We start from the raw sequence: 17104 nt of genomic DNA, 5'->3' as shown, positions 1-17104 counted from the left end.
TCTTTAAATTACTACAACACATCAGCCACAAGTGCCTGATCACATGAAAGATACAGAAAGGCCAGAAATGAACGGGATGAATGTTATTAGTGACACCTAAGAGAGAGCTTAACACTGCAACCAATTTCTGAAATTGGTTCAGTTATCCGAGTGGATCCAGATGGAAACGCCAGGCTTCTTTCTCCAACAAGCAGTCCTTCTGAACAGAGGAGTGGTGTCAGTGACAGAAGAAAACTGAAAAGTTCTTGAAATATCTTTCAGCATCTTGAAATAAATTATAAGTCCTCAATCCTCAAAATCCTTTTCGTACTGCTTTTTATAATATTGTGCAGCATGTAAAATAAGAGATTAAATACAATGCCTCATGTTTTACATTCCTGCACATTACTTTATTCCTAACATCAGTATCAAAAATGGATACCTAATTAAATGTATGTGATTTATTTTATAAAATCCAACTGCTAACTTTATGGTTCTAGTACATTAATAAACTAGTTTATGCTGAGCCTTTTGAACCTTACTACCACATGTATTAATTATGATATATTACTAAAACAGCAAGTTTATTTTTCTACATCGCGTCCACGCCGATTTTAGGTTTCCTTTGAACAATTATGTTACTCCGGGAAGCAAAATGAAAAAAGACTGGCCTTTCATTTGGTTGAAGCGGAGCCGTTCAGGAGGTTTAATGGTCTCTGGGGGCATCTACTGGAAAACTGGAAAACTGCAGGCCGGACAAGTTAATCAGGCAGCTGTCAGCGCGGCACGGCGCGGCGCAGAACAAAGGGAAGGCGCAGCACGGAGCCTGTTCGCGGGGCGCAGCCCGAGCAGGGCGCAGGACAAGAGCCCGGCTCCGCTGCCTGCGCTGCCTCCCGCTGCTCGCTGCCCCAAAAGCACGGTGCCAGAAACATGCCTGCACTGCGCGCAAGCAAGCAATTAAGCTAATCAGATTATAAGGAGTGCATAGCCGGGTAATGTTCCCCGTGTTTCATTTTGAAATTGAACTGTAAGGTGAATATAGACCTGAAGTCCTCTTTCCCCTTTGAACGACCATATGCGCATGTTGGGAGAAAGATTTCAAATGCACCTGTAAAGACATCTTATTAATAACAACAACATCTGTTTTTATGATCAAACAGAAGCAAATAAATCTAAACCAGCAGATTATTTATTTTTAAATCGTGAAAGCAACAGATGAAAGCCGATACTTAACGCAAACACAGAGGAACAGCGGATGCTCAGCACTGTCTGATTGCGCACTCGTCTCCCTCATCCACAATCTCTCTCATCTTTCATCGACATCCCTGTTGATGTTACTAGATACTGGTTCATCCAGGTTGGGTAAAGTAGTGAAACGAGGTCACTTTACTGATCTGGTTGGGTATTCTGCCTTTGGCATACACCAGCAAAATTCTGTGCACTTGTGGGGTGGTGTCTGTGTGTGTGTGTGTGTGTGAATCAGCAGCATTTCCAATACCAAATAAATAAGTACTAAAGTTAAAGCTGCCATTTTATTAGGACCATGTTTTAGATGGCACAGGTAGAAGCAGCTATTGAATGTAGATCTGCGAGCTTGAAAAGGCACTGCTACTGTTAACATACAATGCCCTTTAAATGTACCAGGATATTGCTACAGGTATTTCACTTTACTTACACTACACAACTACTTATATAATTTTCTTTTATTATCATTGCTATTCAAAACCATCCAGAGCCATGCTGAGAAATCTGGCTTGAGCACAGGAACCTGATTCTGATCTGCATTTCCTGGTGCAAAAATCAGAAACACAAATCTTCACTGAGGCTAATGAAATTACGTTGTTGTTGCCACCTCAGGGACCTTCCTATGTTACCGTACTGTACTTTTACAAGAGTCTTAAGCAATGTGTGGAGATCAGCAGAGTATCATCCTACTTTCCCTTTAACTTCAAATCCTACACAACAAAGCTATTTGCTTTCTATCCTTTACAGAGAGAAAAGGAAACAGAAAGTAAGAGGCCAAGTGACAAATACTGGTGTTAGGAATAATCAAAATAGTCAATGTATCATAACAGAATTTGTTATTGTGAGCTTAACTCTCCATATCTCCTGTCTGATGTGGTCAATTACAGACATGCAAAATAGGTAAAATGGCTACTAGTTTCAGACGCCACTTTTTTTTTTTTTTTTCATATTAAGGTTCGTATCTTTAAATTCTCTAGGATTTAGTTAGTACTATAGGTTAATGCCAGCTGCTGATTACAATGCAAGTGTACTGTAATTATCTCATTTTGTAAAGTACTAAATGGCATAGATTAAACAACTATAGTATATAAAATTAAAATGTTTTAACAATGTAAAATAATTACTATACCAATGATTGTACTAATAAACTGTATTCAGATAGATTTCATCCACTTGGGATTTCCTCTGTAGCTCAAAAGTTAATGACTGATACAAATGCCTTAGATTGGGATGACAAAATTAAGAAAAAATAACCAAGATATTTTTGCTTACCTTTATTTAAGCAAGTACTAGTTATTATACTTATTGCCTATAAAACTACATGAAAAAATAATATAAATCAAGTATGTGAACACTTAGCTACTTTATGCTTAACTTATACGCATACACACACGATATAAATAGGGACGTATTAGAATTTCCTCCGTAAAATTTGGAAAGTGTATGCATAAAGTAAAACCAATTATACTATAGAAAGCAAAAAAGATAAGCGTGCCATAAGTGCTTAATATTTCAGGCTGTTCTGCCTAAGAATCAAACAAAGAGTTATCATTTATTTACAGCTGGACATCCAAAAAACCTTAAGAGTTTTGTTACAGTTGGTGAACCACGTCTGTAGTGAAGTCACTTTTGCAGGGCCCTGTTGAAGATGAGAAGTACTCATTTAGATGCTTAGTAAATATAGATGCTGAAAGATTTCACCAGTTCAGCATTCAGTGATGCTATGATCAAGTGTTACAGTGGTATTAAACCATTCACTCACACTGCTAGAAACCACACTGTCATGCATTTGCGTTGCAATCCACCAAGGTTAGGTACATACCGAACTTGAAAAGATATCCAAGTAGTCAGAGTATCTGAATTCAGTGGGAAAAAATATAAACATGAACACCTGGGTGAGTCTAGCCCTCAGTGTGCTGGTGTACTTAGCACGTTTTCACCACATACTGTTACTGATACAAGGATATTTAACTGCATGAGGGCACAACCCTCTTTAATCCCAGTTTAAAGGCTGCCTGCTTAAATACTTCTCTTTTAATGAAATATTTACTGGGTAGTAATATGTTAAATTGTAGAATATAGCAATCTCATTAAAGAAAGATATGAAAGTACAGTAAATGCTATTAAGTAGTAATAGACAGTAGCTTACACATGAGAATTTTTGATTACTAAAGCTGAGATTAATAGGATGTTTTGGGATGGGGTGAAAGATTTTAATTCCAAATTATGAAGATTAAATAGCTAGTGTCCTACTATAAAAAGCATAAAATCAACCAACCCCTCAAATGTTTTGATAAGTGGTCCCTACTCCAAATAGCAAATAAAAAATATTGCATAACAATTTGTACATATCATCAGAAGTAGGAACATCTCCTTGAAAATGAATTATGCAAAAATTATTTTTTTAAAAAATAAGGAAAGGATTGTGGAGTTACATATTCAGAACTGTTAATGTAAAGATGAAAATAAAGTGTATCAGAAAATAAATATTGTACCCTACATACAAGTACAATAACTTTCAGCACAAGTAATGCAGTATTTTTTCATCTATTGCCTCGCAATCTGACTATCGTCAAACCACACTTTAAACTAAATCATGCAATCAAAGGTGGATGCATATCCTGTCAGTAGGATCCCACAAAGAACACACATATTGGACTCGCTTTCTTTTGTTCAAAGCTACACTGCCACTTTAATACTACATAAAATGAAAAATTAATCAATTATAAACATCAAAGGATGACATAGAAGAAGTATTTTAAAATGAATGTGAGTACTGTAATAATTAAGAATCCTCATTAACACAGAAAATGGAGATATAAATTTAGCAATGAACTTTTGGCATATTTTGTTCCTAAACAGAAATGCAATGAAAGCAATTAAAAAAAAAAAAAAAAAAAGGTGCTAACCCTATAAAAGTGTTTCTCATACAACAGTGCACACACCTGTAATCATTACTTTCTATTTTAAGCACAAGAAGAAAAAAAACATTATCTTCATTAATCTTTCTGCTTTTCTTTCTAAATTAATTACGCTCATTAACAAAAAGTAATTCCAACCATATTTTATGGACAGTTATTTATCAAAATGAACTATTTTTTAACTTTCCCCTCCTAATTCAGAGCTGACCTAATGGACCAAGAGCCAGGAATTTCTGCAGTTGTCTTTCATTATCTTTGAAAAAGATAATTATCATTATTTTTTCTCTGTGTCATTTCAAGCTTAATCATCATCTTATGATTACCATAAAACACTATACAAGGCTATTCATTTACAATCATACTATTGCCACGAACAATTCCCAGAGTATTTTTGCATTTGTTTATGATGACCTACTCAGTCTCAGTACCAGAACTTACTCAGTAGTCTAACGACAAGTAGACAGAGATTAAGTGTGAGGGAAAGAAAAGCAAGGATTTTACAAATTCAGAAGGATTCACTGTGAGAATTATTAGGAAGTCATGACTGCATCAAGGCAAATTGGACTGTCTTTCTTTATTTCGCACTTTTTCATATGTTAGAGATGCTTCACCTTTGTGGAATATTTTAAAAATAGACGTCAGTTGTGTATAGCTTGTACATTATCTCCAGTACTAAATATTGTTGAACTACTGAGAAATGAAAGCACTAGAAAACCGTAAGACCAAACTTAGTAAAAACAACAAGTTACATAAAAAAGAAAAACTTCAGCTCTCTGTGTTCTTCTTTATTAAAGTATGTCATGTATTTTATCTTTGCAAGAGTTTGATGAGTTTTTGCAAGTAAAATTCTGTTTCCTCTATACTTGCTAATAGTCATGAGAATCTGTAGTTTGCACCTTCCCATTAAAAATGTATTGTATTTTTTGAAATTATTCACCCCGCCTTTTATCCAGATCATGTCTTTGAAAGGAGGAAGTAGATAATAAATGGAATAATTCATGATTTCCCATTAAATATGAAACTTTCTTTTGCAGAGTTTAGAAAATGAAGTTCTACATAATGTACAGAAGTTGATTAGAACTTTTTTTTAACCTTTTCAAGAAAAACCTTTCACATTACACAAATGTACAGAGAAGTTTCTTTAGGAAAGGCAAACCATTCACTTCCCACACAGTTCTGTTCTTTAGATCACTGTCCAATTACACTAAATCATATGTTTATCAGGCCTCAAATTCACAGAGATCATTCATCTGACCAAAAAGAATGTGTGCCTCTAAGTACTAAAATCTCTTTTTGAAAGTTGTTTAATAAACATTGAATCCTGGTCGTGACAAGTAAGATTGTTAGGAATTATTCAGACAGAAAAAAAAATACATATTTAAATAATATTGTGAAAGCAATGGCAAAGAAAATTAAAATTTATCATCTAGCTCAATAAGTAACTTGTGCCATCTCCCTTTCCAGAAGCATCCTATCAGTAGGGAGTTTGGGATAGAGCCTTAATTTAAAATTTATTTTACTGTGAAAGACTACATTTCTCTGCTTTTGAATTACATTCTTCCTTAGTTATTTTAAAATGAAGAATCATCCTTGTGAAACGTAAATGAGTTGACACAACATTCGACCAGTTCTCAACGTGAGTAATGTGACCACAGGTTATAAGGTGCTCTTGGGTCACATCCAAAGACTGGTATCAGCAAGAACAGCAAAATCTTACTAAGACTTGACTATGAAAGGCAAAGACCAGTTGACTTCTTGCTCCTTTTGCTGCTTCTTTAGCTGCTTGGAGCTCTCCTCTCTCCCTCTGTCTTCTTAGTATTATACAAAGAAGGAATGGAAGCAGCTTCAATGAGTCCCTCAATATAGCCAAACACTGTGCAATCAAGGACTGAAATACAAGGGGAAAGCAGAAATTGCACTTACGTGTTAGCTGATCCATGTCTGAAATCTCCTTTTGCAAGCTTTTTGGTAACAGCATTTGCATCTTCTTCCTTGCCTTAGCTCCACACTAATAAAATATCTTTACTAGCTTTTATTCTTAGCAGTGCCTCTGTCCCTTGAGATCCTCACTCCTCAGTTTTACCTCCTAAACCATTTTGGGGTGGGGGAATTCATAACACAGAAGAGGTCAAATCCACCTTACAACACAGAATTCCCAAACCTACATTACGCGTGTCCAAATTGGGAAGCTCCTGTAAAGATGTCAGGTTGCTAAAAAGAGAACATGGCAATATAGTAAGCTGTCAATGAAAAAAGAGGACCCAATCTATTTGTTTAGGAAAAGATACCACAGGTAACCTATGAAGACAGTCCACTAATTTATTTTGTAGAAGTGAAAGCAACTAGAAAATCTGGATTAATCAAAGACCCAATCAGTCATTTGTACTCAGCTTCATTAAAGGAACAGGTCCATTAACACCAAGAACAATGACAAATACAGAAACAAAGCTAAAAAGGAGCACAGGAACTGTCATGATTTAAACAACTGATCAACACAGGACAAGGTCAGAAGAAGCCCAGTCTAACAGCAGGGTTTAGTAGTCTGTCATGGCTGTGATGAAAATGAAGACTGTGATGAAAATGAAGGATAAAACACTCTTCAAGCTAGGCCTTCTCCTCTCCATCAACCCACAAACCCCATTCTTCTCACTTACTGGACTCTCTGGAACACCCTGGCTCTAATCAGGTGAGGAGGTTCCTTCCTCTCTAGTCCTGGAGGACAGATGGGGTTAAATATGCAGAGACCAATGGGTAAAACATGCAAGGACATAGGACAGAAATCTGTTATTTCTTCAAAGTTATCTTGAAGACTTGCATATAACCCCTTGTTGATTTTCTGACATCTTTCTTTTTTTTAACCTAAGATTGACATTGAAAACAGCAGGAATTTGGGAGGGGAGGATAGTTAATAATTTGTCCCTTTAATTCTTTAACTGAAGAATGGAAAAATAATCTGTTATATAGCGCTAAGATTCAAGATGGATACCAGGTCATTTTTGTTCTGGACTTGCCTTTTTTTGTATAAACACCGCCTCAGAAATTAGAAGATGTGGAAAGGTACATTCACTATCTGATCTATTTTACACTTTTCAAAATGCAATAGTTCCCTAGTGTGGGATTCAGCTGATAAAACATACATGTCTACAGCTGAGCTGCTCAGCCCGAGTTCAGTATATAGGCAACAGAGAGAAACAGGTACTTCAAAAGTATAATCCACCTTATTCTAAAGCAGTTGTCTGAAGATTCAAAGATGGGGTTCAACTAATCAAGAGATTTATTCTTACTTACTTCCATTGATTATACGGGGTGATTAACCTAGTTATTTGGATCCGAGTTAAACTTGTCTGAAATCCCCTTTGCTCTTTATGCAAAGCAGGACATAGGTTTCCAGAAGTAAAGAATTACTATTATAGTCACTAGTCATCATTCCTACAGCAAAAAATATTACATTCCAGCTTTCTTATGTTGAGATGTTGTCTTACTCAAAGAAGCACCACTTTTCTATAGCAGTTGGAAGAAGAAAAAAAATTGTAAAAGTCTCTTTAGACAGACTCTAACAGTACCTCATATCTTGTAGCTCACTGCAGGCGATGGCAATCATTTGACTGGAAAAAATAAATAAATGACAAAGCCCATTGTTTAAGAGGGCTGTTTAATACTCACCTGCCTTTGAAATTACCAGAAGCCTGTCTCATAAAACATGAAATTGCTGGGGAATAATTCCAAAGTTTGGAGGACCCATACAGCCTTTGGAGAATTACAACATTATATTTAATTAGAGAAAGAAAAGCAAAATAATACTTTTAACTCTTCCAGTCTCTACTTCTGGGGATAAGTCTGAGAATTTGAAGGCTGAGGGCCATGCTCCGGACATAAAAGCTGCAGAATTTGGAAGGTGACAGCATTTCCATAAGAAAATCTTGCAGAAACCTATAAAGAGTCAGACACCCACTTCTATACAATCTGCAGACCAGCCTTCTCATGAATTCTACGTAGAACAACTCACTGTTATTCAAAATGCATATACAATAATTTGTCTCCTGCCTGAAAAAGTAACATCAAAGTATGTCTTTACAGAAAGAAAATTATCAGGTTAAGCTGTCCATAACACACTGCTCAACCACAAGACAGAAAACACAAACACTACTGTTTCTGCTCATCTAGGTCAGCCAGTATCTTCTCTGTATAACTGAGAAGTCATCTGACTACCAACGAGCCCAGAGTAAGGACACTAGAAGTCTAATCCCACCATCTAATTCATAGAAATACATCCAGTAAAACCAGTAATGCAGTATTTTTGTTACTGCCAACCACAACTGTTCCTCTCATCAGAAAGATTTCAAAATGTCTCTTTTTAGTCTTTAACTCCTTTTTGTTAATATGGTTTTATCCAGATTTAATTTGCATGAAGAGAAGAGAACTGTAACTTGATCTTTCTGGCCCTGACAAAAAGATCAGGAAACAAGAATAACATTATGAAATTCTGGACCATTCTAGGCTCTAATTTCATGTGAAGACTCAATCCTGGAATCAATCTTTTGATGGAAAATGCCTTACTTCACAGTTCATCATGAACCTTTTGACACTTAGATCAGTCATAAGAACAAATTTTAATTTTTACTGCAACCTGATTTCAAGCCATTAATGATTTGGTGAGTCAAGACTAAGAACAGTATTCAGGGAAAGCACCATGAAGGCCAGTGGAGTCAGCCAACCTTCTCACTACTTACAAAAGGCTGTGGCAAGAACGCGGTCACCTTCTGCATTAATGGGAACCTTTTTTTTTTTTTTTTTTTCAGCCCTCCCCTCCTCATTTCTTTTCCATTCATAGCTTCTTGCACCACATTTACTTCTGACTTCAGGACACGGGCTTAGAGAAAGAATCAAAACAAAATCAATAAAAAAAAAAAACAAAGCAATATCTTGTTTTAATGTAATTGAAGTACTATCTTTCTTTAGCATTGTTTTTCCTTCCTCCTCTATCACATCATCCTGATACAAAAAAATACTACCAAAAAACCTCTAAATTTCCCCAACAAACAGAGATTATAACATAAATACACTTAGAGGAATTCTCATTTACTGAACTTCGGAAGAGAGAACAATACTGTATAATGGAAAAGTGACTGCAACATCTTTTTTCCCTTCAACTACAAAGTAGCTTACATAGTTTTCAAAGAATAACATGCAGCACACAATTTTAGGGAACAATTTTAAAGAATACTGCTTTTTTCCATATATGTAATACTATGCTTAAATTCCAGCATTTAACAGGTAATAAACTCTTATCTGTCTAATTGGCACTGAAAAAAGTAAATGAAGTTTAATAGTAAGCAGAAGTGTGACTACAAGAACATTTTGACAAAAATAATTGCTTAGTAACAACATGGATGTTAATTTAATAAATTGTTATTAAATAATAATTTATTATTAATTTCCATAGGAGCACGAAATTGCTTGTAAATATTGTCCTTTCCAGTAAACAGTAAACAAACTAATTTTATAACTAGAGTACTAGGAGCATATTAGCTATTTTTTTTCCACCCACAAATTGCCAAGACTTCTCCCACCCGCATACCCTAGCAATTGTCAGCACAGGGGATGCAGAACTCACACTTGAGAATCATTAATCAGTACATCCTTACACTAATGAATCTGCATTTAAACATGCAGTACCACTGATCTGCACATGCACAACTGCAAATCAGTGTGGAAGAATTTGCTTTAGTTCAAAAAAAAGTAAATTTCTGTTAAAAATCTTGTTAACTTATTTTGTTGACCAAACTCCACGACACTATTGCACTGGCTAAAACTAGTGGCTTTTTGCTTTAATTTTAAAGCACTGAATGACAATTCTTCTGGAAAAAATAATAATAATAATAAAAATATATATATATGTAAACAAAAAACAAACACAAAAGATCATAACTCCATTACACAGTATTTAAAACTTAAAGTCTATTCACTAAATAAGTATTGTCTAAGTATCTCAACACATGTACAAGTAATTAGGTGGCAAAAGAAAGACTCCCTGCTCTTTTATACAAGGGTACAACAATCTACTTTTGGAATGAAAACTATTTTAAAGCTACACAACATATTATAAGCCCTTTCTCACACTTTTTTAATGAAAAAATCTTTTGTCTGTAGAGGCATACAAAACGTAACATTGATTTTGGTAATATTATTTACAGATATGGCATTGCCTTACTTTTAAATTGGCTCAAAATTACAGTTGATGCACCTAGTTTTTTACAAGTATATTAGCCCAGTACTAATGTAGCTGTGTAGCTGCTAGTTTGTTACTTTTTATTTTGTTATTTTTTTGCTTTAAAGGTTTACTGAACAATAGTTGTAAACTATATACTACAGAAATTTTGTAACTGCTGAGTTACTATCAAAACATGAAATTCTAAGAGTAACTAAAAACACAGACCATGAATGTAATCTTTCAAAAGGTGCACTTACAAATCTGCCTAGAAATAAACCAGAACGTATATGACATTTCAGTTTTAATCATTAAGAGGTTTTTATAACTTTGAAAAACAGCATGTTAAGAAACACTAGGGAAACTGCTACAATGGCACCCCACTTTGCCTTGGTATTGCAGGACTTCGATATTCTTTGAGCGTGGAGCAGATAAGGCTGCTGTGAGGCCAGGAATAGTTAGTATGACAGCATGATCAAAGTCTACACAGTCTGCTGGCTAAGTATAACACGGTAGGGTTTTAGGACAGTGCTAAAGTTATTACCCCCAGACTTAAAATACCCCTGGTATTTTTCTAGATTCTCATTTGAAAGTGCATTATGAAGGTTTGCAGGTACATCCTTAGGCTAGGAGGAAGAAATGAAGCATGCTGACCAGCTGGTCAAATTCCTGTCTGATTAATAGAATGTTTCTAATCCACAAGGGTGATCTTGCAATATTAATTGTTAAGGAGCCTAGAGCCCTTGTATGTGCATCTTTTTATTATTTAAATATTGAAATAAATAAATCATCTCACTTAAGCAATTCAGATTTGTAAGAATTATTTCATTAATTTTGATGGCGCTGAACCCCAGCTCTGTTAAAAGCCCCCAGAAAAATAAGTCAGTTGGTAGTCTCTTGTAACATCTAAGTGTAAACACCTCAGCTGCAAGAAATCAAAAATTATATAGATTTCTTTCATTCATTGGGTTTTTAAATAACTAATGGTGTATTAAATGCTTCACCACAGAACTCAGCAGTTGGGCTTTGCTAAATAATAATTCAAAATTACAAGAACATGTATGTCTATATACTAAGCTTGTACCCCAGAGGAGATATTTCACAGAGGCTCAGAGGAGGAAAAAAAAAAAAAAGGTAAAAAAAAAATAAGCACAATTTCAAGTATAATTACTGACACAATCTTAAATACAGCATTACAAATATGATATAAAACCTTGGTAAATACACAAATTAATAAGGCCAAGGAGTTAAATGCTTTGATACATTTAAGATCAGGAGAAATATCCATCATTATTTAATAACAACTTCAATTTTTAAATGCCAAGTTCCACTAAAAAGGGTAGGGCCTAGGGAACTTTAAATTTAAATGATTATGATGACTAGAAACAAAGGAAACAATAAACTTATGGATGTTAAAATGCCTCAAAAAAAAGCCAACTTACGCAGCAGCTTCTTGTTTTGACAACCCTTTGATATTCTTCGCCAAATAATCATCTATGCCATCTTTGTCTTTGATCAAATGAATCCTAAATTTAAATGAAAAAAATTAAAAGAAACACTGTGAGGTGCTAACATAGACTTCTGCAGCATGTATAATATATTAGCATTGCCAAGTAGAGCTAAATACTGAAATATTGACAGAGTAATGTATCAGACATTCTATAAACACATACAAATATCTTTTTAATTTTTAGGTCTGTAGCTATTTCAAATCTTTATTTCTGCAAGAAAAAAAAAAAAAAAAAGAATTGGTTTAGCTTTCACAGACCTGGTTATGTGATATTTCTGTCAAAGCTACAAGAAATTGTGTTAGCTAAATCAATAACAATTAATTAGGCTACCTATATTTAATCTGTTTTCTAAATCAGAGCCATTACATTTTTGTGTTATCAGTATGGACTAGAGTGGTCTAATTTATTGTGTATTTCACTTTTTCAAAGAAAAAAAAATCCTCAAATCCAATTCAAATATATCTTCCTTAGTGCAATGCAGAGTTTTAAGTCTGCTCTCAGCTGTCCACTATTTGAGCAGTGCATTACTAAAAGTGCTCTGCTAGAGGGGTAACAAGTGGGCAGTGGCCAAAGAAATGGCACAATTCCTAAAAATTTCAAGGTGCTAAGATCTAATTTTAAAATTTGAACTATGTATCATTTAATCTTTCATTTGAGCCAACATCTCTACTCTGATACGCAAAAGATGCCTCGAATTTTAAAGTATAATATGCACTTCCTGACCATAAAGTGTATTTAAATAGATTCTGATATTCCAACAGCAGAGGACATTAACTTCATAAAAGTAATGTGAATTTATTTTTGTTCTTTAAAAGACCATAAAGATTGTCTGGTTAACCAATCAAAGATAAAAGAAATTCAACATTACTGTTTCACATAAATCTATTACTTTCCTCTCTCTCTCTGTCTGTATTACATTGCTGTCTTTCATTATAGGCATGAGAGTAATTCTTTTCATAACATTTGCTAATGTAAGCATCCCGCTCCTTATTGCTCTGAGAATACCAGAGACACTTCATGAAGTTCATTTAAATGAAAACAAAAGAGCTAAGCAATGTAGAGATATTTTGATATGTCTGTATTTAAAGCAATGTAATAGTGAAAACTTGCAGCACAAATAAGGCATTTCAATTTGTTCCAGAATTTACTACTACTGAGACACACCAACAGAGGCTTGTGCTTTCAGGCAGCACAGAACACAATCCATGCAAATTGCTGCTGGCCACAAAAAACACACACCTCATAGATACTGACATAAAAATTCAGCAATAATCAACATCAAAATGTAATCAATATCAAAATTTTCAAAATAGTGACTAATTAGGAAGACAGCATCATTAGGACAAAGATAAGGCAGTTATTATATATTTTAAACTGATGTAAAATATATGTTAAGATACAATAGTTTCATTATACCAGGTAACAAAAACATAGTCGCTCAGAAATACCAGTTTTCAAGTAAGTATAAGCTATTCAAAAAATGTACCTGAAAAATAGCATGTCTGTGTAATTAAATATGAACTATTTGGTAGAAAATGCAAAAACAGCTGAACTTTGTGCTTTAAGATTGCAAAAATGAGCCTTTTTCAGACCACAAGCACATAAAGAACCCACCAGATATAGAAGGAAAAATACTAAAAGGTTCAGACCCCCAAACTGAAATGTTCAACTCAAGATACAAATTTCTAGGCACCACTTTCAGCTTTCTTCAATTTAATCTATGCTGCAATGAGAAAAATAAACTCAAACTGGAATAAAGGGAAGACTTATGTCTTCTCACTATACTCTCAAAGATATTTAAATTGGAAGCAATCAGGAAAAAAAACAAAAACAAAAAACAAAAAACACAGAACCATACATGTATATGATTTAAACTGTTACCTGCCTTACAGTCAAGATAAAAATTCCTGAATTCTGATTGGGAACACTTTCTAACTTAATAAAAGAAAAAGACATATGCAGCCATGGTTAAAGAGAGCAAAATCAACAACTTGCAAACTAGCTGCTGTTTACGTATGCCTCACCACAGCCTGTGTATCGGACTGATGGAAGTAAAAGACAAGTATACATAGGGGAAAAAAACCAGTAGATAATTCCATTACCTCCAATAATCATTACTTAAAATATCTTGTTATATGCAATGAGAATTAAAAATAATAGAAGTAATTAATGTGAAGAACTGACTCTGTGACTTAGAATAGACATTGTTTCTAATAGAGGAATGAGTTGAGGATGGCACTGGCTAAGAAGCATCATTTCTTTTCTTCAAGAAATTGTCACTTGCTTCTTCCAAACGGTTTAGACTTATTTCTCCAGTGTTCAATTATGACTCACTATATTTCATAAATAGTTTATATAAAAGTATTCTCCACCTGTAAATTGAATCTTATTTAAACTACTCCCTTATTAAAAACAAACGTATTTTAATCCAAGGGACAGCTATTCCACAGTTAGCATTTTATACCATGCATTATTTTAACTATTTCTGTTACCAGTTTACAGAGCAAAAATAGCTACTGATTATTACTAGAAATAGACTTCACAATAAATACACCTGGCATTTTAATCAAAGAACAGTACAAAGTTGCATGAAATACGAAGGACACCAAACTGATTCTCACATAACTCTCTATCCCCACTGAATATTCTGTTAACTTAGACTCGAGCTTTCCCAGCATTTCCTATCGAAGAAAATGGCAGAGCTTGTCTTGTTCTAATCACTAGGCACCTACAGCATCGCCTCCACCATTACAGAAACACATTTCTTTTCTGCAGATAGGCACAACTTCTACAGAATTGCTGGAGAATTATCTTCTAGAATACGAAATTTCCTAAGCAAAGGAAAGAAACAATCCTAACTCTGAGGTAAGCTCTCCAGCAACATAGTTACCAGAAAAAGTGAGGGCTGCAGAACACGGCTCCAGCCATACAGATTTAAATTATTAGTTTTTTAATATCTTTTAAGATGCACATAATTGCATTTTCTCATTCTATCAATGTATGAGAGAACATCTGCCAGTATGAAGCCCTGAATCCTAACTGCTTTAGACATGAAGAAGAAGCTGCTGAACTCACAGATACCCCAGACCCGTGAGCCAAAGGGCAATGGGAAACACTCAGACTGGGGAAAAAACAAAACAAAACAAACAAACAAACACAGAAAAAAATGAGAAAGGAAGATGAAGAAAATAGCCACAAGTCTTTCTGAAATGGAGGCAATTCCAGAAAAAAAGAGTATAGATTTTCAGGACTACAATTATGGATGATTAACTAAAGAATAGATTTGTTTTATTAAATAGTGGAGCAGAATAGTAACTGGGAGACCAGTACTAACTGGCAGAGAAACAAAAATGTATAACTAATAATTAGTAAAAACTAATAACTGGGAGGAGAAATAGAAGCTGAGTGAAAAGCCATGCAGGCATGTGTAAGAGGATAGCTTGAAAGGATTATGGCATTGTATTTTACTCTCTCGATTATTAAGTACAAGATAATGTTTTTTCAATACAGTTTTATTCATTATGTTTTGAGATACCAAACTGTTTTTTTGTTTGAATAAAAAGAAAAAAAAAAACATATTATTATTTTTTTAATCCAAATGAGTACATTTCCATTGACCTTCATTTGCACCAATGAAAGACAACACCTACTAATTGGAAATAACATCCTACAGCTCTTGAAGGGGGGTTGAAAAGTTAGGATGAAATATCAACCTTAAACAGAACACATTTACTTTTTCTTTCCTTTTAACAATGAAACTTTCTTAACAGAGGACTTCCTTCTCTTTGATTCTTGCATTTTTAAACATCACAACAAAGCAAGTGTAATTTTGCATATTGGCATAACTGATTGAAGTTATTCATGGTAAATACAATACTCTGAAAGAAAAAAGGCACATACCTTGCAAAGTCTAATGGTGGGCAAATGGTTTGCTCTATGAACCTGGGATGCTCACATGGGCTTTGTATGACTGCTTGAGGCAGCACATTCATTTCAACTAAAACAAACACACACCACATTATTTTAAACAATGCCTTCGCAATGATCCGGTTTCTTTTTATGTCACATCCCAGTTAACTCTCTTTTATTTCCATTGCATTGCATGTAATGCTGGGCTCCAGTTCCCCACAAATACTTTCAGGCCTCAGCTTTGTCTCATTAGGCCATAATGCATAGGAACAGTTGCGATCTTACTTTCAAAGGTTTTCTCTGTTACGTTGGACTGTTCTTCATTTACACAGAGGCAAGCAATGCAGGAGTCTTACTTGCATGTGATTCCCCATGCTTCCTCAAGCTACGCAGGGCCAAGTATTAATAATACTCCAAGTTAATACATAAGGTGAAGACAGGATCGAACATGCAGTGTGCTATGCAACAACAGGCACTGCATTAACATTCAAAATAATGCATAATTGCACCAGTAACAACCATTTGAGTAGAAAACCTAAGTAATACTACAGTTGCAACACAGGATTTTCTTAGAAGCACAAAGCCCCACAGTTAGGTAGACTCGTCTAGCTTGACATTCTGAAGTACATAAATGCTAATAGGACTTTTTTGTCATATAGAGCTACTGTGTTTTTTCCCCAAGTATTCAGCCTACACTTCGTACCATTAAAGTTTCAGCTGCCAGTTCCTTCATTTTGCATGTCTGTGATCTGAGGACGTTAGCAGCAGGAGCACCCTTACTTTTAAATTTGGTTTAATGTAGGTATTGCATGCCCTGCTGGTAGGCCTCAAGGCACAAACTTTTAATAGGGATGGGAAAACAGAATATAATGGGGTGGGGGGTGTTAACTATTTGCTACATTTGATGGAGGGAAATTTCTTTTACAGGAAGAAATAGATATGAATCATCTTGATATGGAATGAGTGGTATCAGACTAGCATAGTATTTTATATATTAGCCTTTTGTGGAAAAAAAAGTCATTTCACTGCTGAAATATTTTGCTACAGCTATTTTGAAGTATTTTTTGTACTGTTACTTAGAATGGAGTAGCAATAAACAACTATGAATTGAAAGGATAACATAAAATGCGATATTTCCTTTCAGTCATTCTTTGAGGTTTAGTACTAAGGATAAGTTTGTTACAGAAATAAAGATATTATTTATAAATAATTCGCAATTAGAGGCAGCAACATTTTACACAAGTGTGCAATTGAAAGAAAATAAAATACCAATAAAAGCATTTAGGTAATTCATCAATATAAAAGATTATGCTTCCTATAAAGAATGTCAG

General features: G+C 34.6%; 1 protein-coding gene across 2 annotated transcripts in view; it reads right to left on the bottom strand.

Moving 5' to 3' along the window:
* Positions 1-17104, bottom strand: part of TTC29 (tetratricopeptide repeat domain 29) — a 372975-nt gene that overhangs the window by 105096 nt on the left and 250775 nt on the right. The window contains exons 5-6 of one of the 2 annotated variants that reach the window (XM_032186005.1): positions 15765-15861; positions 11796-11879 (exon numbers count right to left, since the gene is read on the bottom strand). In XM_032186005.1, the coding sequence (XP_032041896.1) occupies positions 11796-11879; positions 15765-15856 (176 nt within the window). In that variant the 5' untranslated portion in view covers positions 15857-15861. The remainder of the gene's footprint in view (positions 1-11795; positions 11880-15764; positions 15862-17104) is intronic. The other variant, XM_032186006.1, reaches the window with a different exon arrangement.

Source organism: Aythya fuligula, chromosome 4 (assembly GCF_009819795.1).
Source record: "Aythya fuligula isolate bAytFul2 chromosome 4, bAytFul2.pri, whole genome shotgun sequence".
In the NCBI taxonomy this organism is placed as follows: Eukaryota; Metazoa; Chordata; class Aves; order Anseriformes; family Anatidae; genus Aythya; species Aythya fuligula.
Note: the sequence above shows the minus strand (reverse complement) of the source record. Positions and strands in the feature narration are given on the sequence as shown.